A 26,497-nucleotide genomic window follows, 5' to 3' on the forward strand; every position below is an offset into this window, starting at 1 on the left:
TAATATAAAAACATTAAAATGTATTAAAAAATTATATAAAAATGAAGTTATAAAAATGTTTACAAATAGAAACTTAAACCAACAGTGAGAAATGATAAATATCGTCCTTTGCGAAGCTTGGGCGTAACTCACTTATAACTTAATCCTTTATTAGGAAGAATAAATGGACAGAATCATGGAAGTCAATCCCCAAAAGACCAGTAAAAGTCTTGGAAAGATTCAAAAATCACATGTAACAAAAACAGAATTTGACTTATCCAGTCACTAGAAACTATTGGGCTCAATAATGAACAGCTACGATTTTGGAATGCAATTCCCAAAACATTGTAAAAGTTGCAGAAGTCCTTGTAACAAAAATTAAATTTAACTTAGTCAGTTACAATAAATCAATCAGTCATAATTTGTACGGCCAGCCTCACTTTTGGAGACATTTACCGTATCTAACCACTGGCTAGGACATATCTTCTGTTGTGTTGTAATGATATATCAACTTGAGTTTGAGCATTTAAAGACGTGCTCGTACGTGTCAACTTTTCAATTAAGCAATCCATCAAGGCTGGAAGAAGTTGGCCAGGTTGTGAGCTAGTAAACGTAAAGTTGTTTTCAACCATAATAAATCTAAGGGTAGATTTTACAAATTTTGCTCCTGGTGCTGAGCTTTGTTCATCAGGTGCGCATGTCTGGAATTTGTGCACGGAGATCACTCAGCCCTGGCAGGATTTCCTGCCCATTAAAATTTAATGGATAAAGAATCTTGTGGGGCCCACCAGCCTCTCCACTTCCAGTTCACAATGTTCTGTGTCGAGAGCAGGAGTTTGTGAAATCTACCCTCTATTTGCCTTTATCATTTGTTGCTGGATTATTAGGACTAGTAACAGCAATATAACAAAGTAACTCGTATATGAAGTCAACTAACCCCAATGATTAGAGCTGGAGAAGTTTCAAGTAGGCCTATAAAAATTATTTCTCAACAAACAAATATAGGATAGGATTAGTCCATTTAATTGAAAGTGGTGGTCAGTCTCAGTTAGCTTGCTTACTCGCTGTAATTAAGTCATATTGACTATAAATAGCTAATATTCATTGTCTTTTCCATAGGTAAAATGTGGGAGATTAGGTATACAGGAAGCAAATTCTGGTATACATGCCACAGGGTTGTTCTCACATCCTTCTGCTTCCTGGGAAGGATCGATGTAGACAGCGTCTTGAGAGTCAACAGATGGGTCATTGTTAAAGTAGTTGACTGGTTTTAAAACAAAGCCAACACCATTTCCAGCCGTGGCGGTGTTGGGAACATCTTCTGCATGGGGAATGTGGAGAAAGCCAGTTGTAATCCAGGCTACCAGGTCCTGTTTATAAACATAAAGAAAATAGGAGTGTTGTTACCGATTGGCATGTTCGCCATTAAAAGGAAAATCCCACTCATTTTCTTCTGTCCTTTCCTGAAATACTGACTCTTGCTAGAGTACAGCTCCTTAGTCCCTATCCAGTACCTCACCCAAGTGGGGCCATCCTTCAGGAGCAGGAAGCTTAGTTAGTGAGCAGTAAAGACATCGAGGCCTAACCCAGTTCTAGCATCACACACGAGCATGTTTCAGCAGAGTTCATCAGAATATGGAGGCCTAACAAAATTTGCCCTCTTTAGCCCAGAGGTGATGAAGCCAATGATAATACCACAACTGCTGCTGAGATCAGCTAATTCAACACAGATCTTGTGGTCTGCATGGCTTAGTACCACACTGCACAGCGCAATGACCTATTAAACATCATCGGGCATGCAAGAACAACCTGGGATTTGTCACCCACCACTCCTCACTTTCTGTGGGGAATCGTGGTTGTAATCCATGTTCTGCAGATCCTGGACAAATATATCTCCACAGCCAAACAAGTTATTTATACGTATAAATAAACAAACCTCATTTTTAATGCTTTCATTATTAATAAAGTCATCAAAATAAACAGCAGGCTGCCAGAGGTTATTCTGATTGTAGATGCTGCTGCTCCTTTGCTCTTTATCTTTGTATTTTGTCACTGCTAACTGGTACCTATAATAGAAGAAACAACATTATTAACTCATGTTGTCCCTAGAATTTGCACAGATTCAAATGGTGGTGTACCATATTTTCCTTCCTATCCCTTCTCTATGCTATCCCCTTATTTGGGAAAGTGTTACTGTCCAGTCAATAGAAATCTCCAAGGATGCAACCAGTTCTATTCCTTGGATGAAGGATGTGCGAGGTGAGGCGTTACTGAGAAATATAACATTTTTCCACATTGCATCCATACTCTCCACACCCAGCTTAACACAGACCAGATGCAATACACAACTCCCTCAATGTTATCAACAGTGTCTCAGAAGAGCGGGCACCATATTACTATGAGTCTTCCTTTATCTCGGTCTACCTGTATTATTAAAAGCTTTCCATCTGTAAGGCCGCAGAAATATAGGCCTCAAATATCTGGCACAAATGGAGATGGAATGAACTGGTGGCCTGCAGCCTCTCTTCTCCCCTTTGTACAAAAGCAAAAAGATGGCAAAATCCCCATACCTACCTGTTCCTAGAGAGAAGAGCGATAAAGTCTGATGCTATCAGAAGCTTGGAAGCCTGAGTCTGCCCTTGAGTCCCCATGACAAGTGAGAAGAAAAGGAAGGAATGAAGACCACACAGAAAAGAAGACAGCATTGCCGAGAAAAAGGTAAAGTATGAAAGGGGCATAGAGATTGCCAGTAATACGGAAAGACAGACATACAGAGAGGAAGACCGAAAATGTGTGAGAAGCAGACAGAAAAAGTAACAGGTACAAAGAAGAGAGGAGAAAAGGCAAGACGTACACAAAGGAAAAGAGAGTCAGAAGTAGGTCATAGACAAATACAGAGATACAAAGGTGAAAGCGTGTGAGAGGCAAACAGAGAAAGGAGGAAACAAAGTGGAAAGCAAACAGAAAATAAGATTGGAAAAGATAATGAGTGACAGACAAGCAGAGAGTGTTACAGGAAGACAAAGCGACACCATTTTTTTCATGAGCAAGTCATGGAGCATCAATTAGTTTACATGATATTTTGTCTCTTTTTATGTCCTTCCCTATAGTCTAATAAACACAGTACTATTCCTGATCCAATGGTGATATCTAGGGAAATCTAAAGCTCTTGAATAAATGGAATCGTGTGTAAGTATATGAATATATAAATTAACCACATTTACTAATACATCTCCCTTCTGCAAAATCATAGCATTGCAGATGCAACGAAAACAGGGTATTTATTATAAGTGACACAAAAAAATAAATAACCAGCACCAACATAGTTTACTATTGCAAGAAATCTAAAATCAGTCGCATTGTTTTTGTAGCCTGGCAGGGCGAGAGTGCCAGGCAGGTAATAGTCAATGACCAGGAGATAAATGTGCCATACCTTTGCCAGGAGATGCCTTTTTCTTCTGGGCATTCTTCTGGCACACTGTCAGGGTTGAAGCTTACCACTTGAATCCTGTAACCTCGATAATGGCCCCATTGATTTGTCTTATCCAAATTTACAAAATTCAGATAGCTGGGCATTTTTGTTCCGACTCTGAAAGCTGCTTCCTTTTCGGTGCCTAATATCTGCTTTTTCATGGTGGGTACATGTACCTTCTGATCACTTTTCCACGGGACTGATTTGAGTTTATATTCCACATCTTTTGTTTCAAAAGAGTTCATTGTTCCTAACAGGAGAAAAAGTAAATATGAAACGATGATCACCAAAAATATAAAAATGACAATACTGTATTTCATCTTCCAGCTATTCCAAGCAAAAGCTGGTTTTGGAATATGCATTCATAATATTCAGAATATAAATCAATATACCACTGACAAAAGATCTTGGAACAACTCATTCTGTTCTGAATCCTCAGTTGCCTTTATATTGCAATGAGTGCAAAGCTGTAATGCACACAGGTTGCCGTTATCCTACATATTCTGCATTGTTGCAAAGACAAAATTGCTCCATAGCATGCAAAAGATGCATTATAACAGAAATAGTTCATAGTTGTTAGTTCTAGTAGCTGTCTTCATATGAAGACATATTCTGTAATAAAACCCCGAAATAGTTATCAAGTTTTCATCCAAAATGCCGTGACACCCAATCCAATTAACAATGGTTAGTTTCATGTTATTTTCTAAATCTTGTTCTGCAGTTTCCAGCCTCCTCATCGGACTGCTACTTTTCTGCACACATTGCAGGGCTATGGGGAAAGAGCGGGGGAGTGGGACTAATTGGATAGTTCTTTCAAAGAGCTGGCACACGTGCAGACACAATGAACTGCATATGTCACTGAAAATGTGCGTTCAGAAATTTGGCAGGTCAGTGAGCCTCAGTTCTACTCTACTCAATTCTTAGATAAGTTGACACTTGCGTGTGAAGTCAGGTCTTCGTGCACCTTCAATGACGAATAAATTAATTTGTATGTTAAACTTGAATGGTGCTGGGAATATATAGTACTGTAACTTGATTTTTATTAAAAAGATATGTTACAATATTTATGGGGAAATGGTATTTACACAATGAAAGGACCTACCAGAGATCAAGAGCTCGATTTTGTCAATGGGGAGCTTTTGGAGGCGGGACTCCCACTTGTTGGGTTGTAGTCCCACCTCCATCGACTTGTGGACAACCCACGCTATTTTCCCTTGATTGACCTTGTTAAGCCCGCCCAGCAAGCTCAGCAGGCCAATTAAGGGACACCTGGTTACTGGTGATGTCAGTGATTGACATTTCATCTGTCAAGAGCTTCTGACAGATGAAAAATCAGCGTTTGACAGCTCTGTGAAGGTGTCAAACACTGACAATCTGTCTTCTAACTTGAGTCCTTCTACTCAGGCTCAGTTAGAGATCTCTCCAGGCCAGAAAGCAGAGGCTGCAGATTTTCACAGTTCAGCGGCCATTCTGCTTTCTGTGCCGGTGAGCTGAGGGACTCCCGAGAACTGAAGGAAGGAAGCCTGCAGGAGAAAGTAAAGGTAAGTAAAACTTATTAAAACACTTTACACTTACCTCACACACTTACCTCTGCACACATGCACCCATCACTCACCTGCACAATGGACATCTCGACCCCTCCAACCCCTGCAGACCGACGGTCCGCCTCGCTAACTTGGCGTGGTTCGGAGCCGTTGGACAGCCCACACTTCAGGGCTCAAAATAGGGATTAGGCAAAAAACTGCCTGTTAACTACCTGTTAACAGGCAGTTAATTGGCACTAATCCCCTTCCCGCCTCGGGGAGGCGACTCCCAGCACAAGTCGGGTACCCGCCTCCTGGGACATTGGCACGGAGGCGGGTTGGGGGGGCGGGATGGGATCCTGCCCCCCGATTCTGCAATTTTCCCACCACTCCCGCCTCCAAAACTGCCTCCTCGGGGCTTGGAAAATCGAGCCCCAAGTGTTCACTGCTGGATGCTTTAAAAAGCTGCTTGTAACGTATTAAAGGTATGTATCTTTGGTATTCGTCAGAAGCTGATGCAATGTCAAATGGCATACACATCCACCAACCCTTTGAGATGTTGAAGGGTGTCAGTAAATTGTGTTTTTGTATAAGCTTAGCTTGTTAGAAAGATGGACCGTGTGAAGGTGAGGGAAGGGTGGACATTGGAAGCAATGTGAATGAAATTTTCTAATTCACTTCGTTTCCAATTTCCACCCTTCCCTCACCTTCACATGGTCCATCTCCGACTCTTCCCTTCCCTTCCTTGACTTCTCTGTCTCCATTTCTGGGGATAGGCGATTGACAAACATTCACTATAAGCCCACTGACTCCCACAGCTACCTGGACTACACTCCTTCCCATCCTGCTTCCTGTAAGGACTCTATTCCATTCTCCCAGTTTCTCCATCTCCGCCACATTTGTTCTGACAATGCCAACTTCCATACTAGTGCTTCTGATATGCCTTCCTTTTTCCTCAACCGAGGATTCCCCTCTACCGTGGTTGGCATGGCCCTCGACCGTGTCCGTTCCATTTCCCGCACTTCTGCCCTCACCCCTTCTCCCTCCCAGAACCACGATAGCGGTCCCCTTGTCCTCACCTTTCACCCTACCAGCCTCCACATTCAATGGATCATCCTCCGCCATTTCCGCCACCTCCAACGTGATCCCACCACCAAGCGCTTCTTCCCCTTCCCTCCCCTTTCAGCATTCCGAAGGGACCGCTCCCTCTGCGACACCCTGGTCCATTCCTCTATCATCCCCAACACCCCTTCCCATGGCACCTTCCCGTGCAAGCGCAGGGGATGCAACACCTACCCATTCACCCCCTCCCTTCCCACTGTCCAGGGCCCCAAACACTCCTTCCAGGTGAAACAGCGATTTACTTGTACTTCTTGCAATTTAGTATACTGTATTCGCTGCTCACGATGCGGTCTCCTCTACATTGGGGAGACCAAAGGCAGATTGGGTGACCACTTTGCGGAACACCTCCGTTCAGTCCGTAAGGATGACCCCGAGCTTCCGGTCGCCTGTCACTTTAATTCTCCGCTCCACTCCCACGCTGACCTCTCCGTCCTCGACCTCTTACACTGTTCCGATGAAGCTCAACGTAAGCTCGAGGAACAGCACCTCATCTTTCGATTAGGCACTTTACAGCCCTCTGGACTGAACGGTGGGCTAAAAATTCGGTTTCGCCGCGCCAGGTCTTCAGCGCCCGAAATTTAGCGCACGCCCGGATTCCCCTAGCGCCCGCCTGAAATTCAGTAGCGCCGCCCCAAGACGGCGGCGGGCGCTATTGCAGGGTTTGGACGCCTCGTTTGGGGCGAAGACTGTCAGTTTCCGCCGCCCAGCTGCCGCTGCGGCAACCGATGCGGTGCGGCAGGCTGGGGTACTGCAGGCCTCCTCCTTCTCTTAAGGAGGAGCTGCCTGCAGCCATGAGATCACCGATGGAATCCCCCGGCAAATGAGCCCGGCACCACGGAGAAGTGCCGGGCTCGCGGGAGTCACACACCAATGCCGCGGGGGGGTGGTGCAGGAGTCCGGGGAGGGAGCTGCGGCCAGGCGGCCGCCGGAAAAGCGGCCGGCCGCCGCTCCACCTTTATGCGCCGGCCTTTCGGAGCTGCAACGCACCGTTTTGCAAACGCTGTTTGCGGCTGCGATGGGCGAGGCGGCCGCAACTCAATTTGGCCATCGGGACGGTTTATCATTGGAACCGGGGCGCTGTGCACACCGATGACGTCACCGGTGCCGGCGCAGCGCTAACGGCTAACGCCGATGTTAGGGACGAACTCAATTTCGGGCGTTAAAAACTTACGGCGCAAACCCACTCTATAGCCAAAAAGTGGGCGCAAACGCAACTGAATTTCTAGGCCATTGAGTTCAACAATTTCAGACTATAGCCCCTGCCCCTATTTTTTCAGATGGCAGCTGTTGATGATTCTGCCATCCGCATTTGCAACATTTAACCTCTCCTGCCTTCCACCCTATCACAGACCGTCCCTTTTGTTCTTTCCTCCCCTCACCCTTTCCCTGCCTCTGCACCTGCTTAAAACCTGTTACATCTGTAACTTTTTCAGTTCTGACGAAGGGTCACAAACCTGAAACATTAACTCTGTTTCTCTCTCCACGGATGCTGCCTGGCCTGCTGAGTGTTTGCAGCATTTTCTGTTGTTATTTCAGATTTCCGGCATCCGCAATATTTTGCTATTGTATTCGTTTCTCAGCTTGTTCACTTTCAGAACTGTACCCATACTTGATACATAGGCTGTGAGCTCACTTACAAGAGGGTACAGCTCTATTGTTACCAGGACATCAGAAACTCCCTCCATACAACAGGAAACTTTTGGGGAGTGCATCACTGCTTTCACACTTGGATCTACTTCAACATGGTACCTCAGGCCTTCAAACACATCACCATATCTATTGTATGTTTCATACTCATTATTCATTGCCTAATATATCACTGATTCTATAGCTAACCAGTCATTAAGGCATTTACAGGATGGCAGTGTATGAGCTACTAGCATCTGCAGAGTTTCCGACATGTTTTTGCACTCAACAGGGGTGTGACAACTTTCTCTATATTCTGTGTAATTCATTCTCTCATGAAGTTCAGTCTACTATGCCTACTGGATAAATGACTGAACTATTTCAACCCAGCTTTGCTCCTTTAGAGAAAGAGATTGTCGGTATTTCCCATAGCATCAGAGTTCTCTTTGAGGGGAAGTACATTGCAGGTAGCTCCACAATCTAGCTAAAACTTAATGTCATCCTTACCATTGACCCTTAATGTCACAGATAACTGTCTTGGTGCAGTTTTTTTTCTCACACCCTACACTTCCTCACTTGTGTAAGTGTACTTGACACCTTGTTCATCTGCTTCCATGGGTTCAGTTGCTCTTTTCTTTTGCTGTTTCATTGTCTTACATTTAGCAGTGAAATTATTTCTAAACCACACTTCTTACGTTTGCCTAAATGCTGGACACTGATCTCTGCCCACAAAACTCCCCAACAACTCTCCATTAACCAGCTTGACTTTCTAGTCACTGACTTTCCTACCAAGCAGTTTATTCTTAGAATTCCATTTTTACCCACCTGTATGAATCGTTTCGTCATTTCCAGTCAGCTTCATTTGAAACTCTGTGGTTTCATCCACAGGTTTAGTCCTTGGCCTCTCAGCAGCCTCACTCCCACATGACTATCTCTCAATCCAAACCCAATTTAATCACAAATCAAAATCACAAGAATCTGTAAGTTCTTCATGGTATAACTTATTAGTCTATCAATTTCCCACTGATTTGATTTCTTGAGTTGAATGTGTTGTGTATGTAACCGTTTACCTTTAAGGGAACTATAGAATGTGACCGTTCGCCTTTAAGAGCACTACTTCAGGGTGGCACTATTTATTGGCTCATGTATACTGTAATACCGATAGTGACCACACCAGTATATAAGGGTTGTGATACGTTAACTAGGGCAGAAATCGCCCAGACCTCTGAATAGTAAAGACCTGTTTTGTTTGTACTCCTAAAGTCTCTGAAGTTATTTACTGCACAACTTACAGACTTTACAATGGCGACGAGGCCGATCGTACCCTGCGGCAACAGTAGTTCCTAAGCAACTAAGGAGCGTCGAAGTGAGGCACCCGCCCTCGTCGTTCTGCTGGGTGAAAACTCGAGGCTGCAGCGATAGCAAAGAGGAAGATTTTGGCATTGAAAACTTCCATCTGCAACAGGCACTGACGGTCCCTTCTGCCACAGTGAGGAGCGAGCCGATCGACAAGAGAGGCAAGGCTGCCACGGACTGTGAGTAAGGGAACAGTAAAAGAAAATAAGGAAGGAGTAAAACCAGAGGATAAGGGCGGTACACTCGACCACGGTCGAGGGGGAAAGGAGCCAGACAAAGTCGGGTCCAGAGGCGCTGAGACCGGGAGCAGGCCGGGTGAGACAGAGCCGAGAAATCGGGAATTGGCCGAGAGCCAGTTCAGAGGCTGTAACTGTCCGCCGTCATCGGGGGTACCCGGAGCCGGTTGCCTGCCGCGGGAAGGAGAGCGCTGAAGCCGACGCGCGGGCTGGGGATCTGAAAGCCAGCGGAGAGCGCTGAAGCCGACGCGCAGGCTGGGGATCTGAAAACCAGCGGAGAGCGCTGAAGCCGACGCGCGGGCTGGGGGTCTGAAAGCCAGCGGAGAGCGCTGAAGCCGACGCACAGGCTGGGGACCGGTAGCCAGCGGCCGTCGCCCGCGGGGGAAAGTGTACCCCTCCCGCCAGGGGAAGAAGCGGGAAACCGCCATTGCCGTGGGCGGGGAGAACAGAAAAGCGCGGGGAAAACCGCCATTAAAGTGGGCGGGGAGAGCCGAGAAGCGCGGGAAAGCCGCCATTTTTCGCGGGAAAACCGCCGAAGAAGAAGGAAGAAGCGGGAAACCGCCATCTTGGAAATTATTAAGAATTTCAGAAAAGTAATAAGATTTTTCAGAAAGGCTGGTGTGTTCTCAAGAAGAGAGAAGAAAATTAATAATAAGTAAAGTAATACTTGTACTGTTCTCAAAAAAGAGAAGAAGATGCCTAAGCGAGGAAATATTAATGACTTTAATGCAGAAATAGAAGACTGGGCCACGTATGTGGAACGCATAGAAATATATTGCGTAGCCAACGAAATTGAGGATGACAACAAGGCAATAACTTTGTTAAATTCGATGGGAGCAAAAACATACGGGCTTTTGAAACATCTAATAGCACCAGTTAAACCAGTGGACCAGACCTTCGAAGAGATCGTAACAGTGTTGAAGGATCACTTGAACCCCACACCGTTGATGCTGGCTGAACGATTTAAATTTTACGCCAGAACCCAGAGGCAAGATGAAAGCAATGCGGAATACTTAGTCGAACTGCGTAAGCTAGCGAAATACTGCCAGTTTGGAGGGAATTTGACAGAGGCGCTGCGGGACAAGTTCGTATGCGGCTTGGCCAAAGAAGGAACGCAGAAGCGACTTCTGGAAGAAAACGACCTCACACTGGACAGGGCTGTCCTCATAGCTTCATCGCACGAAGCCGCAGCGAAAGGGACGGCGGAAATGCAGCTAAAGGCGGCGGCACTCGGGGTGGACCAAATTACAACAAGCACTCCCAAATGCTACCGTTGTGGAAAGACAACGCACGACCAGAATCAGTGCTGGTTTAAGAACCAAGAGTGCAGGAAATGTGGCAAACTGGGTCACATCGCGAAGGTATGCAGGTCCGGAAAGAAGACCAACAAGCAAAGGAAGCCACCACCACAAGGAAAGTACAACAAGGTGCATCAGGTGGCTGAAAAGAGTTCAGACGAACAAAATTCAGACTCAGACCCAAACAGCCAGGAGCTGGATAGTCTGAGAATACACCATGTGGGTAAAGTAACTGATCTACAGTTGATCTGGGTCACACTAAAAATAGCGGGAGTCCAAGTACGAATGGAGCTGGACACGGGATCAGCTGTATCCGTCATCAACCAAAAGGACTATCACCGGCTATTCTCTCACATACCCTTAAGAAATACAAAATTCGTATTACAGACATACACGGGGCATCATGTATACCCCCTGGGAAAAATACGAGTCAAGGTGAGAGATAGGGGTAAAGAACACCCACGAATGTATCTGTACGTACTACCTGAGGGAGGACCACCACTTCTGGGACGGGAGTGGATCAAGAAAATAGACATGGAATGGCACTACCGACAAGCAATGACGAGTGAGGACTCGGTGCAGACAAGCAGCTCAGACTCCGAGCCGGAAGACGATAAGTCCAGCTTATGTATGAAAAACAAGATTAACATGAACTCACGGACTAAGGTTGGGAAATCGATGGCGTGCGTAAAGACAGAGAATTCTGAGTCTGTTCAAGCTACAGACAGATGCATTACGGTGGAACACCGGGCTAGAACTCAACGTTATGTCAAAGTACAACGACAATTAGAACAGTTGAGTGCCCGTCTCCTACAAGAGATGGAAAAGGTGAAAAAGTTCTGGGACACCGAATGGGAGTCCCTGGAAAGACAACAGAGACAGCCCGCTCAAGCAGAGAGCGACCATAGAGCCATCGTGGTCAAGTACCAATCACATCTCCCTGAGGCTGTTCAGGAACTAGAATATACACAGAACGATCCAAAGGAAGAGGAATCTTCAGGAAGTCAGGATGGTATTCCAGTTCACCTCTACGACTTGTTGCAAGCAGAGTGTAACGAGTTGAAAGAACAGTATGAACAGGCTCGGACTACAATCCTGGAAGGGGTTAACTTGGCAACTTCCGAAAAGCTCGTGTTAGTGAAAGAACATGAACGACTAAAGGTTGACCATAAGCAAGAATTACAAAGTCTGCAGGAAATGTTTGATGAGCTTCAGGCCAAGGCTGACTCATCGTTAGGGATTCAATCCATAGGAAAAAAATTAGTGGTGGAAGACATACCAGAACAGGGAATACAGGATGTCCAAGAACTCGTTAAATTATTAAAGGAAACACAAAATAAATATGAAGCGGCAATGGCCGAGGTCCAACGACTTGAAGAACAGATGCAACTGGAAATCTTTTCAGTGGAAGAAAAGGGAACTGTAAGAAACACAGAGACCGTAAGAATGGGCCATGAACATGAGCTTAAATCGTCAGAGGAGAAGGGTTTGGAGCTCTCAAAAGTTATTGAAATAGCCGAGGTTGCAACACAGACTGAGAAGATGGCAGCAGAGCAACCCTTAGATACCAAAAGTACGCTGACTCATGTCAAGGTTGAACAACAGAACGCTGAAACAACTGCTCCGGTAGAGGGATTGAATAGTCCGATCAATCAATCTCCAAAGGAAGTTGAAGTATTAAAATCACAAATGAGGTCATTAGTAAACAACTTGCTGAAAGCCCAGAAAAAGTTAGAGGAAGCGGAACACGTGAAGAAGTCTCTTCAGGAAAGATGTCTGGATTTGGAACAAAAGCTGGCTGACGTCCAGCTGGGTAGGGAGGACATAGAAGACCCTCTCGCTGGCCTAGCTCAGGACGACTCCGAATATTACTATGTCCTGTCCTGCCCAACTTGTAACTTCGACTCCCACCATACAGATATCATGGAGGAGCACCGAAAGTCTACGGAACATCGGGAGAAGGTGGCTCTACTACGGAAAAAGGAGGAAGAGAAGGAGGAACTGCGCATGCAGCTGGCAGCTGACAGTGGAGCCCAGAGAGTCTCCAAGCAGAAAAGGAAAAGTCAAAACAGAAGATGACCCATCTGAACCATGATTACCTCTACCAGATCACACACGTGGTCCCTCCGAACGGAGCCAATTCAGTTCGGAAGTTCAAACTGTTAAACCCATGGAAGGACTATTGAATGAGTCACTCCAGCAATGTGAACCGACTACACCACAGAGACTGAATCTATGAACTGTTTTCCACAGAGACTGAATCTGTGATCTGTTTTGACATGAAGATATATATGTTATTATGTTATGTTAAACATGAAGTTATATGACGTTGACTCCATCGAGAGTATATCTGCAACCTGTTTATATAAAATTGAAGATTGTATGTTTAACGGGATTCTGTAAGTAATAAGCTAGGAAGGGAGGAGTGTTGTGTATGTAACCGTTTACCTTTAAGGGAACTATAGAATGTGACCGTTCGCCTTTAAGAGCACTACTTCAGGGTGGCACTATTTATTGGCTCATGTATACTGTAATACCGATAGTGACCACACCAGTATATAAGGGTTGTGATACGTTAACTAGGGCAGAAATCGCCCAGACCTCTGAATAGTAAAGACCTGTTTTGTTTGTACTCCTAAAGTCTCTGAAGTTATTTACTGCACAACTTACAGACTTTACAGAATGCATCTCATACATGGGATCCCTCCTTGGCTGGCAAAGTTTTCAAACTTGTTCAGAACATTCTGCATTTTCTTTTGATGACCCATGTGGTTCTACTAAACTCCTCTACAGCTTAATATCAATCATTAGGAGTGTTGCTACTTTAAGACATCACTTTTTATGCAATGGCTGTGGTTAATTCATAATTGATATGTCTTTGCTTGAACCTCTTCCAGTCTCGAGTTAGATGTTCAATCAGATGGTACGAATTGGCAGCAGTCCATGAATAGCCATCTCACCAAATGCTTGCGTCTTGTGCTGTGTCATCTTTCAGCGCTTCTGAAACCAGGTAATGAGCAGACACACCACAGCTTCTTTGCGAAATGGTGGATTATTTATTACTGCTAGTGCGAATGGGTACAGTAACATAGTGGTTATGTTACAGGGCTAGTAATCCATGAGACATGAGTTCAAATCCCACCACGTCAGCTGGGGAATTTAAATTCAGTTAATTCAATAAATCTGGAAATAACAAGCTATGTAACGTAAAACCCCATCTGCCCTTTAGGGAAGGAAATCTGCCATCTGGCCTATATGGGACTCCAGACCCACAGCAATCTGGTTGACTCTTAACTGCCCTCTGCGGTTCAAGAAGGCGGCTCACCACCACCTTCTCAAGGGAAATTAGGGATAGGCAATAAATGCTGGCCTTGCCAGCGACACCCACACCCCATGAACAAATTTTTAAAAAGCAGTTAACTGAAGCTTCGACCAGTTTGTTCTTGTTATGTAGTCAGGCTGTGAACTTGCCACCTCTAACAGCAAAACATGCTTTGAATATGAAAGTATGGTTATGCTTTTGGTCACTAAAAGGCAGCTATCTTATTTCTCAGTTCAAAACTCAGCTTTATGGGCTTTAACTCTGGAATGCAATACACAAATCCCGTAATGCTCAAGAAGTACAAATTCCTTTCAGAGATCATCATTATTTGTTAACATCATTGAGATTATTTTCAGTTACAATCATTTCCTACAAAGAGTCTCACAGTCAGTACAAAATGCCAAACTGATTCTTGTTTACATCTATGCAAATTGAATAGTATAACTGCACTATTGTGAATGTTGTGCCCATTCGTTTGATTATGTGCTACTTTCCTCTCTAATAGAAAAGGTTTGAGTGTGATTCCCAGCAGGAAGATTTCAACTCATACTATCTTTACACAAGATGCTAAACCAAGGAGCCAGCTACCGGATATAAAACCTAGACATTTCTGTCAGTGTAAAGCCTTGGTCAGAAAACAATCATCTTTTACAATTAAGCTCTGTGAGGTATGAATCCCCAGGCATTAAAAGAGAGCAAGGAAGCGCGCCACACTCCGGACAGGAGGTGCCTGCTCCTCATCTGTCACTGCCACGTGCTCCTCCTCACTCGTGTGTTGTGACTCACCTGGTGCTAGCTCCTCAAGCTCATTATTTACATTTTACAGAGTGTGTGTTGCTGCTGAGGCATGTGAAAGTTGACTAGAGTGGTGTGGTGAAATAAGTCTTATAAGTATATACCTTATTCTACCTGTGTATAGTTTCCTATTGTAATCTATTGTAACCCTGCTGTTTTCTTGGTTGGCCAGGAATGCTGATGTACTGTATACCACTCTGCTGTGCCATTGATTGTCCTGATCTGTTACTTCGCCCCTGGCTCCGCCTCCTAGTTCACTTCTGAGAAGCTGGTCAGAAGGCTAACATGTGTGTTCTGTTCTGTCCAGTTCTAAGCTATTAAAAGCCAACTGTTTGAGTTATAACTACCAGTCTCTGTAGCTATTTAAGGTATATCAAGTGGTACAGTGTGCTGTGAGGCTTTCTCGGGAACACTGTCGGTGCTCTGCAGACTGTTTTTCCGGGCCTAATGCAGGCTCCAAAAGGCACCTTCTGACAATACATGCATTGCAATATACTGCAGCTGATGTTTTTCTGGAAAAAATGTTTGTTTGTAGGTCAATGAGTAGGAGGCAAGTCATGACAAGAAGAGAATGGTAATAGACCTTAAGGTAGGCCTTGCTCTCACCCTCCCCATCTCTCTTGACCAATTAATGTAGGAAGTCACACAACACCAGGTTATGGTCCAACAGCTTTATTTGAAATCACAAGCTTTCGGAGCACTGCTCCTCCGAAAGCTTGTGATTTCAAATAAAGCTGTTGGACTATAACCTGGTGTTGTGTGACTTCCTACATTCGTCCACCCCAGTCCAACACCGGCATCTCCACATCTTGACCAATTAAGTTCAGGGTGGCGTCCTCAAAGGAAGCCAAGGGCTTGTAGTTTCTTCCAATTTGGGGCTGCTCCTTTTTATTATGTGTCATCCTGTCTTGCAAACAGAGAAGTACTCTTGAGATGCTGTAAGTTTAGCGAGCATTCAGTGATGGGCATCTGCCCACTCTGTAGTTATCCTGGGTGACAGTAAATGAGCATGCATCATGTGGCTGTCTTAAGTCCCTTTAGATTTCAGTAGGACAAAAGTTTCACTTCTGAACTGCTGTTTGTATTGATGCCATGTTGCAGAACAGTTATGCATGTAAAGCATTCAATAGGCTCTTTGTCTCCTTGTAGGACACCATAGAATAAATTTGTATGAATGCTTTGGGTGAAGCAGCAGTAAACAAGTTACAAATCATAGTGCCACGCATACTTAATGCCATTCCTTCACATAAAAAAACTGTTCTGTAGCCTTACTGTGGCACCTTTCTTCAGATCTGCCATCTTTCTGACCTGTATCCTGGCCAATATTTGCCCCTCAGCCAACATCACTAAAACAGATTATCTGGTCATTATCACATTGCTTTTTGTGGGACCTTGCTGTGCACAAATTGGCTGCCGCGTTTCCTACCTTACAATGGTGACTACACTCCAAAAGTATTTAATTGGCTGGAAAGCGCTTTGGGACGCCCTGAGGTTGTGAAAGGTGCTATATAAATGCAAGTACTTCTTTCTTTTATCTGGGACTTCTGGGTGCTGCAGAAAGTATTGACCCAGTCTAATAGCACCTGCCAGGCTTGTTGAGCAAGTATTTTTTGAGGCGAGTGCTCTTCCAACCCTCCTTACCCACACTTCCTGTAAGAGTGCTGCAATGGCAAAGTGGGCAGTTTGCAGGGAAGAAGCATCCATTTTCCTCCAATTTCTCATCGCAAACTCCCGACCTGTTTCCCCAACCAAAAATGCAGCAGTTTAAATCATTTAGATGCGGGTCAACGGTTTAACACATTTGACTGCTGCATTGGCCTGCGCGCTATGCAGCCAGGAACTCGCATGAATGACACATAAAAAGAAAATAAATAAAGTCTTGCCTTTATATAGAGCCTTACATGACCTCAGGACGTCCCAAAGCGCTTTGTAGCCAAGGAAGTACTTTTGTAGTGTAGTCACGGTTGTAATGTAGGAAACGCGGCAGCCTACTTGCACAGCTTCATAGCTAGGAATATTGGGGGTTAACAACCAAGCAAAATTACTCTCAAAACCATCTGAAACACACCATTAACTTTGGCTTAGCTACAGCAATTTCTAGGCTGCACTGGCGGGTAAAAATGTCACAGTGTTAATTGCAGAAATCATTTTCAAACTCCCAAAATGACAGCTCAATGTCTTAATATCAAGATAAATACAATACCATTAAATATAAGGACCTTGAAATTACACTGCGGAACAGTAGCATATCAATACTTAACATGTTCATATGAAATTCCTCTCCACTATTTTAACAGAGGTCCTCCATTAAAATAGCAGAGAAAGGAGTTTCATAACATAGGACACCATCATGCAGGATAATTTCAAGGTCATATTTACTTTTGATTAAGAAAGTACATGACCAATTCTGTACTTTGGTTCCGATATGTATTGGAGGAGCCTCTCACCCATTTCTTGGACCTGTTCATGGGATATAGTTTACTGAGCATCAATTGTCAAATAGGACAAATCTAACACTGGCAATTCCTTTGCCTAGATCCTTTACAGTGCCTCTAAAGTCTCCCATACGAGATTCTGGTTAGCCCTGCAATAGACCACTCAATCAACCTCCACTTTTACACTATCCCATTCATGTGAAGTCAAGCAAAGTTACCACTGTGGTGCACCTGAATTCACATGCTCTGACAGATGGTCCAGTCTAAGTAGGTTTACCCACAACTATACCAGAACAATTCCTACAGAGGTGGACTCAAATTCTGGAGTTGATCGAGACTCCTCTTGACCAGATTGTGATAGTTGCTACTGGACTGATGATGCAATTGGCTGGGTGGGTAGGAGTGGACTCTAGGGGATCTGTATCTCTGCCTTCTTCTTGTCAGATGAAGCAATTCTGCGATCAGCATCTATCCAACTGGAGCTTCCTTAATACAAAAGCAAAATACTGCGGATACTGGAAATCTGAAATAAAAACAGAAAATGCTGGTAATACTCAGCAGGTCAGGCAGCATCTGTGGAGAGAGAGACAGTTAACGTTTCAAGTTGATGATCTTTCATCAGAACTGGAAAAGATTAGAGATATAACAGATTTTAAGCAAGTGCAGGGGCAGGGAAAGGGGGGGTGGGGGGAAAGAACAAAAGGGAAGGTCTGTGATAGGATGGAAGGCAGGAGTGATTAAATGACAAAAAGAATGATTGTACAAAGCAAAAGGCGATGGTAATGGGACAAGTAAAGAAACAAAAGATGAGTCTTGAAGAGGTGCAAATGGGAATGGCAGAATCATCAACAGCTGCCATCTGAAAAAATAGGGACGGAGGTTATGGTCTGAAACTGTTGAACTCAATGTTGAGTCCAGAAGACTGTAAAGTGCCTAATCGAAAGATGAGGTGCTGTTCCTCGAGCTTACGTTGAGCTTCATTGGAACAGTGTAAGAGGCCGAGGACAGAGACGTCAGAGTGGGAGTGGAGCAGAAAATTAAAGTGACAGGCGACCGGAAGCTCAGGGTCACCCTTACGGACTGAACGGAGGCATTCCGCAAAACGGTCGCCCAATCTCCGTTTGGTCTCGCCAATGTAGAGGAGACCGCATCGTGAGCAGCGAATACACTATACTAAATTGCAAGAAGTACAAGTAAATCGCTGTTTCACCTGGAAGGAGTGTTTGAGGCCCTGGACAGTGGGAAGGGAGGAGGTAAAAGGGCAGGTGTTGCATCTCCTGCGCTTGCATGGGAAGGTGCCGTGGTGAGGGGAAGGGCTGTTGGGGGTGATTGAGGAGTGGGCCAGGGTGTTGCGGAGGGAGCGGTACCTTTGAAATGCTGAAAGGGGAGGGGAGGGACATATCCGAAGCACTAGTATGGAAGGTGGCATCGTCAGAACAGGTGCGATGGAGAAACTGGGAGAATGGAATAGAGTCCTTACAGGAAGTGGGGTGGGAGGAAGTGTAGTCCAGGTAATTGTGGGAGTCAGTGGGCTTGTAGTGGATGTTTGTCGATAGTCTATCGCCAGAAGTGGAGTCAGAGAAGTCAGGGAAGGGAAGAGTCGGAGATGGACCATGTGAAGGTGAGGGAAGGGTGCAAGTTGGAAGTAAAGTGAATGACATTTTCTAGTTCAGGGCGAGAGCAGGAAACAGCACCAATACAGTCATCAATGTACCGGGAAAAGAGGTGAGGGAGGGGACCTGAGTAGGACTGGAACAAAAAAAGTTCCACATATCCCACGAAAAGGCAGGCATAGATCGGAATCCATGCGGGTTCCCATAGCAACACCTTTAATTTGGAGGAAGTGAGTGGAGTCAAAGGAGAAGTTGTTCAATGTGAGAACACATTCAGCCAGGCGGAGGAGGGTGGTGGTGGATGGGGACTGGTGGGCCTCTGTTCAAGGAAGAAGCAGAGTGCCCTCAGGCCGCCCTGGTGGAGGGTGGAGGTGTAGAGGGATTGGACGTCCATAGTGAAAAGGAGATGGTTGGGGCCAGGAAACTGGAAACTGTTAAAGTGGTGAAGGGTGTTGGAAGAGTCGCGGGTGTAGGCGGGAAGAGACAGAACAAGTTCTTTGTTCCAGTCCTACTCAGGTCCCCTCCCTCATCTCTTTTTCTGGTACATTTATGACTGTATCGGTGCCATTTCCTGCTCTCACCCTGAACTAAAAAATTCCATTCACTTTCACATGATCCATCTCCGACTCTTCCCTTCCTCGACTTCTCTGTCTCCATTTCAGGGGATAGGCTATTGACAAACATCCACTATAAGCCCACTGACTCCCACAGCAACCTAGACTTTCGATTAGGCACTTTACAGCCTTCTGGACTCAACATCGAGTTCAACAACTTCAGACCAGAACCTCTGCTCCTATTTTTTCCGATGACAGTTGTTGAGGATTCTGCCATTCCCATTTACACCTCATCTAGACTCATCTTTTGTTTCTTTACTTGTCCCATTACCATCTCCTTTTGCTTTGTACTATCATACCTTTTGTCATTTAATCTCTCCTGCCTTCCAGCCTATCACAGACTTTCCTTTTTGTTCTTTCCTCCCCTCCCATCTTTCCCTGCCCCTGCACTTGCTTAAAATCTGTTACATCTCTAACTTTTTCCGGTTTTGACGAAAGGTCATCGACCTGAAACACTGGCGCTGTTTCTCTCTCCACAGATGCTGCCTGGCCTGCTGCATATTTCCAGCATTTTCTGTTTTTATTTTGGAGCTTCTTTAATCCTGTCCCTTACCTCTACTTATGTAGTGATTTTGTACTCAGTATTTGAACTGTGGTCTTTTCCATGACCCTAGTTGGGACCATTTGTGATCTTTGCTATATATCTACAGTCATATATGGGATAGGTGTACATTGCTAGTATTGTTTATTCATATGGCTGGATTTATACTTACATTCCCCTTTTCATTCGTTATCACTCCAGCCCGATCCCTAATCTTTGATGATTGTCCTCTGCCACTTACCACATCATCTCTGACTTGTGGTATTCCGTATTCATTCAACAATCAAGCAGGCAGATTGTGGTGCATTTACACACTAAGTTAGCATTGGTGCAAAGTGATTTCTGCTTCTCACCAATGCTAAACTTATAGTATAAATCTGGAAAGAGGGACTGACCGGACTCCAGAATGAAATGGATGAGACTCCCGGAGGTTGTAGTCTCACACTGCTTTGGTTTGACACTGCATGGAGTGTAAATCCACCGCAAACCTGCTTTACAAAGTGCTCAAGTGCTCTCTTTAATCTTTGGTACACTTACTAAACCTACCCCACCTCAATTTAACTGTTTAATGAACAGGCTCTCTAAACTTTTACATTTCAAACTATTGGGAAGGAGCCTTGCACATGATATATCCAGGGACGTGCAAAGCCTTCTTATAAACAAGATAAAGTTTCAGCCAGGTTCAAGCTACATAAACTACGTAGCTATAACCTGAACTGCAGTTTCTAGTCTCACATCAATAATTGCAGTGTAAATGTATCCTTTGACAATGGTTCCTCACACTTGTACGTGGCACTGTTGATCACAATGGATTGTTGGGCCAGTTTAAGCTATTTTTCTTTTTTAACTTTGCTTTTTTTGTCTCTCTCTTTTTGAAATGTTGTTTGTTCAAAATTCTGAAGTAAATCTTAATTATCTTTTAATATACAGGATAACAAATAACATAGCAGGCAGAAGTTAATGATGTAGTTACTTTTTCTGGGGAATTTAGGGATTAATTACAACCTCCTCCAGCCCTACACCCCTCTGAGATAAGAACATAAGAAATAGGAGCAGGAGTCGGCCATTCGGCCCCTCGAGCCTGCTCCGCCATTTAATAAGATCATGGCTGATCTGATTTTGGCCTCAACTCCACTTTCCTGCCCGCTCCCCATAACCCTCGATTCCCCTATAGCTCAAATATCTGTCTATCTGAGCCTTGAATATATTCAATGACTCAGATTCCACAACTCTCTGGGGTAAAGAATTCCAAAGATTCACGACCCTCTGAGAGAAGAAATTCCTCCTCATCTCTATCTTAAATGGGTGACCCCTTATTCTGAGACTATGCCCCCTCGTTCTCGATTCCTCCACGAGGGGAAACATCCTCTCAGCATCTACCCGGTCCAACTCCCTCAGAATCTTATATGTTTCAATAAGATCACCTCTCATTCTTCTAAACTCCAATGAGTATAGGCCCAACCTGCTCAACCTTTCCTCATAAGACAACCCTTCCATCCCAGGAATCAACCTAGTGAGCCTTCTCTGAACTGGCTTCTTAAATATGGGGACCAAAATTGTACGCAGTACTCTAGGTGTGGTCTCACCAGCGCCCTGTACAGTAGTAGCAAGACTTCCCTATTTTTATACTCTATCCCTCTTGAAATAAAGGCCAACATTCCATTTACTTTTCTAATTACTTGCTGTACCTGCATGCTAACTTTTTGCGTTTCATATACGAGGACACCCAGATCCCTCTGTACCGCAGCATTCTTCCTGCCAAAGTGGATAACTTCACATTTTCCCACATTATAATCCATCTGCCAAATTCTTGCCCACTCACTTAACCTATCTATATCCCTTTACAGACTCTTTGGGCTGGATTTTCCAAGCCCCGAGGAGGCGGGCATGGAGGCGGGACAGCCGTTAAAATCAAAGAAAGTGGGGGCGGATGGCAAACCCGCCCCCATCCCGCCTCCGTGCCCTTTATCCAGGATTTGTGCCATTTTACCTTCACAGGTGAAGGCTTCCCGACCTTGGAGAACCCCGCCGTGTTGGAGGAGACATGGAGGAGGTCTGCGGGGGTCAGAGGGACCTGGAAGTAAGATGTAGAGGTGAGTGATGGGTGCAAGTGTGGAGTGGTAAGTATGTAAGGTGAGTGATAAGTTTAAAAAAGTGTTCACTTACCTTGTTTTCTTTCTACAGCCTTTAGCCGCGCTGGATGGGGAGAGCTGATATTCTCCTTGTCAATTTCACATAATGGCTGTTGGATCCTCCAATCTTACAGACATGTGAAATTTACAAAGTTAAAAGGTTTGATGTGCCCTCACCACTGTGGTACTAGTTACCCTCCGCCCCAGTAGGGGGCGACGGAGAGTAAACAGAGAAAGGAAATGAATAAAGAAGCCTCATGTTGATGGCTGAAGGAATACATCCCGTGTCGGTGTGTTGAGCACATTACAACCACAAAGACTCATCAAACTAAAGAGAAGGGCAGTGTTTGACAGCTTCACAGAGCTGTCAAACGCTGTCATTTCTTCTTTCAAGAAGTCTTGACAGATAGCATGTCTGACGTTGACGTGATCTGTCAGTGACTTCCTCCCTAATTGGCCTGCTGAGCCCGCAGGGCGGGCTTAACAAGCTCAATCAGGGGAAAATCTCTCTGATTGGTCAGGCGAGGATGGAGGTGGGACACTGACACCACAAGCAGCAGTCCTGCCTCCAACTCACCTCCATTCACAAAATCCAGCCCATAATGTTCTCCTCGCAACTTGCTTTCCCAGCTATCTTTGTATTGTCTGCAAATTTGGCTACAATACACTCGCTTCCTTCATCCAAGTCATTAATATAGATTGAAAATAGTTGAGGCCCCAGCACTGATCCCTGTGGCACCCCATCTCTGTGCTCTTCCAATTCTGGTCTCTTGTACATCCCTGATTTTCATCACTCCTCCATTGCATCCATGCCTTCAGCTGCCTAGGCCCTAAGCTCTGGAATTCCATTCCTAAACCTCTCCGCCTCTCTTAGTTATTGGTACAATTTCATTGAGTTACTATTAATTGCTGGTGGATACAAAGTTCCTTCCATCTTTGTTCCCCCCCCCCCCAAATCCTTCACCTACCTTCGGATTCCACTCTTCCCCATCCGCGGTTTTCCTTCTTCCCCTGGTTGCAGGTGGCCCCCGTGTTTTGCGGAACTGCTCTTGCACAACAGCTGCTGGTGTGAAACCACGAGCAAAGGTACTCAACTACAGGGGACCCAACCTTTATAAGCTAAATGCAATAACGTTTGCAGACGCCACGTGATCAAACCAGGAACACCCCCAACCAAAGTTGGCAAACCTACTAATATGTTCTGGTGTGGGAGTACTGGCAGCTAGGCACGGTGTGCCTCTGGTGCAACCTCTATTGTTCCTTTTCTTTCTCCAAAGAGAAAATATCCTGAGGTATTCCCAATGGAAAGTCTATTTTGCCCGCTTTACAATGGGAAGGAGGTATAAATGGCAACCTGACACAAAAGGCAACTGTTTAATCATCCACTTTCGTTTTAGCAACACAAATATATATATATTTTTTAATCAGATGAGAAATATGGTTAGAACCCTGCCATTTGGCTCGTGGATCCTTACAATCTACTTCCACCTTTTCTGTAGTGCCTTGAACGTCTATTTTGTATGGACAGGACTGGCTGCAACTGAGACAGTAAGGATAGAGAATGGGGACGTCCCATACTACAGTGTTCTTACTGCCTCATCTGAGTGTACCTGTCCAAACACTCGTGATCTCTGTCAGAAATGACCGAGGAAAATTGGGTGGATGCTAAAGAGGGCGAGGATCTAACGTAATGGATCCCATGCCCATTTCTCAACTCCCGCCCTTTCCAACTACAAGCAGCCAGTGCAGAAAAATCCAGCCTCGGGATTTGTAACCATTAAAGCACGATCCTGTCTACCGCTAATCCAGCCGATTAATCTAAAACGTTTAAATGGTCAGAAACCTTGGCAACCAACCTGCCACGTCCAAATCCGCCTTAAAGTGGAAGAAATGAGTGTGAATATTCCCTAAAACGTTCTCTTCAAGCTTTGCTCCATAGTTAACTCCGTCTTTAAAAAGAAGTGAAGTTAGTGGATACCCTGTCGGGTGCACCTTGGTCTCAATCACCCCATTGTTGTGGAATATGAAATCAAAAACATAATCATAGTTGCCCATGCTTGATATTGATCTTATGACCAGCACGTTGTCGGCTAATCCTCCATAAGAGGGGCGAGTATACCAGCTGGAATAGTGACGTCTCAGGGGTATTTCCCGATTTTGTTCAAAAACACAAATGGAATGTCTTTTCCGCTCCGGCTCTTCGCTGTCTAGTAAGTGAAAGGTGTCGATGTATGTTGCAGTATAGGGACAGTCCACGCCTCTCACAAGCTCATTAGAACATTTCCCAATTCCATAATGGCTGTCTAAAAACTTCGTCCTCAGTAAAGCTGGTGTATCCCCTCCATAAACAGAATTGGCCTCCTGTATACTTAATTCATAGGCGACCCTTTCCTCCTGGAACCTGATATCAAACAACTGTAAACCAGTTACAGTACTAAGCCGAAAGGCAAAATCCCACCCAGCGTTCTGAACATGATTGTGGTGAACACGGTATCGTTGGCCTTGTGGGTGATACTGCAATGGGGCGATGGTTTTAAACTTCTGGCGAGGTTTCAGCGATGCATAGTTGGGATCAGATTCATTTCGATGCAATGTTAACTTCTTCACAGCCGCCCTCTCATACTGATCTACCAGCTCATCAATACTGTCAAAGTACTGGCCATTGTAAAGGACTTTCTTCACACTCCACTCTGAGACATTCGTGCTGCTGTGATCCATCAGTACTTCAAACCCCAAAGGATGCAAAAATAAACCACTGATGTTTCTAACAAAGGGGAACCAGGTTTCTCTGTCGCCCGGTTTGAAGCCGCGAGGCGATGAGTCCAGGGGAGTCAATTTTTCCCAATCGGAGCCAAAACTTTCCCTAAGAAGTCTAGAAGCTTTCTCTAATCCCATTCGTGAAACGATCTTTTTATATTCAGCGATTGTCACTGGTCTGGAGTTAAAGTTGAGGTTCTGGTATTTGTGAGAAGTAACGTTCTTATGGTAGGTTGGATTAGAAAGAGGTCCCACGATGTATTCGGTTATATTGGGGTCAGTTTGAGCCCCAAATATCACCACAGCTCTGGCTTCCTTCATTGGCTGAGCTGTACCCTCGTCTAAAAACATCAAGACATCCCTTTTATCGGGGACTTGCAATTCGATCAGGTAAATGAAATTATCGGATGGAAGTGCGTTACTGCAATTCACGAGGTTCACCCCAAGGTTCTGCTTCAGGTACTCCACAGTTTTCAGCAGTTCCTCAGATCCGAGATCTGCAAAGAGCCTGCTCTTCTGAGATATGTCGTAGATCTCCTTATATATCTCGGGATTCTCGCAGGCTGCCGACCTCGACATCCCCACCAGCAGTATCCAGTTCAGGGCGATAATCGCTGCCAACGCCACCGCCAAGAGAACGAATAAAACCTTCAAATTCATGATGAACGAAGAACTGGCAAAGTGTGAAACGGCCGTCTTGTTTTTAAACTCTTCTGATCGTTTCACTGTTGATCAGTAAAGTGCCTGTCGCCTCCACCCACCGTCTAACACGGCATGCGATCTGCTCAATACATTTCTTTCCAGGACTTTGGGTCTGGAATGTACGTCCCAGAGTGCTCTGCAATCCGGGGTACTTTTCTGAGAATTTAACTGTTCGTTGACATAGTGAATAAAAATTCTCGCCCCCCATCTCGCTTCAGCTGCAGAATTCACAGTTCCCGTGTAAGTAAAACAAGAATCTGTAATATTAAATTTAATAATCTGGACAAGAATTGGATAAGATGACCCATGGTGAGAGGAAATAAATACAAATAGATACAGGAGTTAAGCTCAGTGATGTTTCTTTCCTCTCTGGGTTCTTTGTAATCATCCCTGCCTCAACTTCCCCCCAATTGTCAGAGAAAATGGGGACATTGAGAGAGCTGAGAACCATAAAAGATGCAAATGAGCTTGAAACTGAAGAGAGGACAAGATGGCAAACATTCGGCATTCTTCTTCTTAGGCAGTCCCTCGGAACCCAGGATGACTTGCTTCCACATTAAAAATGAGTTCTCAGGTGACTGATGAGTCCAATGCGGGACCTACAGTCTCTGTCACAGGTGGGGCAGGTGGTGGTTGAAGGGGCAGGTGGGTGGGGTGCTTGGGTTGATGTGCACTCTTTGCGCTGCTTGCGTTTGGCTTCCGCTTGCTCCCGACGAAGAGACTTGAGGTGTTTGGCGCCTTCCCGGATGCTTCTCCTCCACTTTGTGCGGTCTTGGGCCAGGGATTCCCAGGTGTCAGTGGGGATGTTACACTTCTTCAAGGAGGCTTTAAGCGTGTCCTTGAAGTGTTTCCTCTGCCCACCTGGGTCTCTCTTGCTGTGCTGGAGCTCCGAGTAGAGCGCTTGTTTTGGGAGTCTAGTATTGGGCATGCGGACGATGTGACACGTCCATTGGAGCTGGTCGAGTGTGGTCAAA

At 45.0% G+C, this 26,497-nt stretch overlaps 1 protein-coding gene across 3 annotated transcripts in view; it reads right to left on the bottom strand.

The window, feature by feature from the left end:
• Positions 1-128: 128 nt before the first annotated feature.
• LOC147101193 (amine oxidase [copper-containing] 3-like) overlaps positions 129-26,497 on the bottom strand; it is a 39,650-nt gene continuing 13,281 nt past the window's right edge. For 2 of the 3 annotated variants that reach the window (XM_085966417.1, XM_085966418.1), the window contains 3 exons: positions 3,413-3,701; positions 1,916-2,045; positions 129-1,349 (listed from right to left, as the gene is read on the bottom strand). In XM_085966417.1, coding sequence (XP_085822543.1) covers positions 1,074-1,349; positions 1,916-2,045; positions 3,413-3,701 — 695 coding nt within the window. In that variant the 3' untranslated portion in view covers positions 129-1,073. Of the gene's footprint in view, positions 1,350-1,915; positions 2,046-3,412; positions 3,702-23,920; positions 25,591-26,497 lie in introns of those variants that run through there. The other variant, XM_085966419.1, reaches the window with a different exon arrangement.

The sequence above is a fragment of the Somniosus microcephalus genome, chromosome 24, assembly GCF_052327205.1.
Source record: "Somniosus microcephalus isolate GS21.2 chromosome 24, FLI_Smic_1.0, whole genome shotgun sequence".
Lineage (NCBI taxonomy): Eukaryota > Metazoa > Chordata > Chondrichthyes > Squaliformes > Somniosidae > Somniosus > Somniosus microcephalus.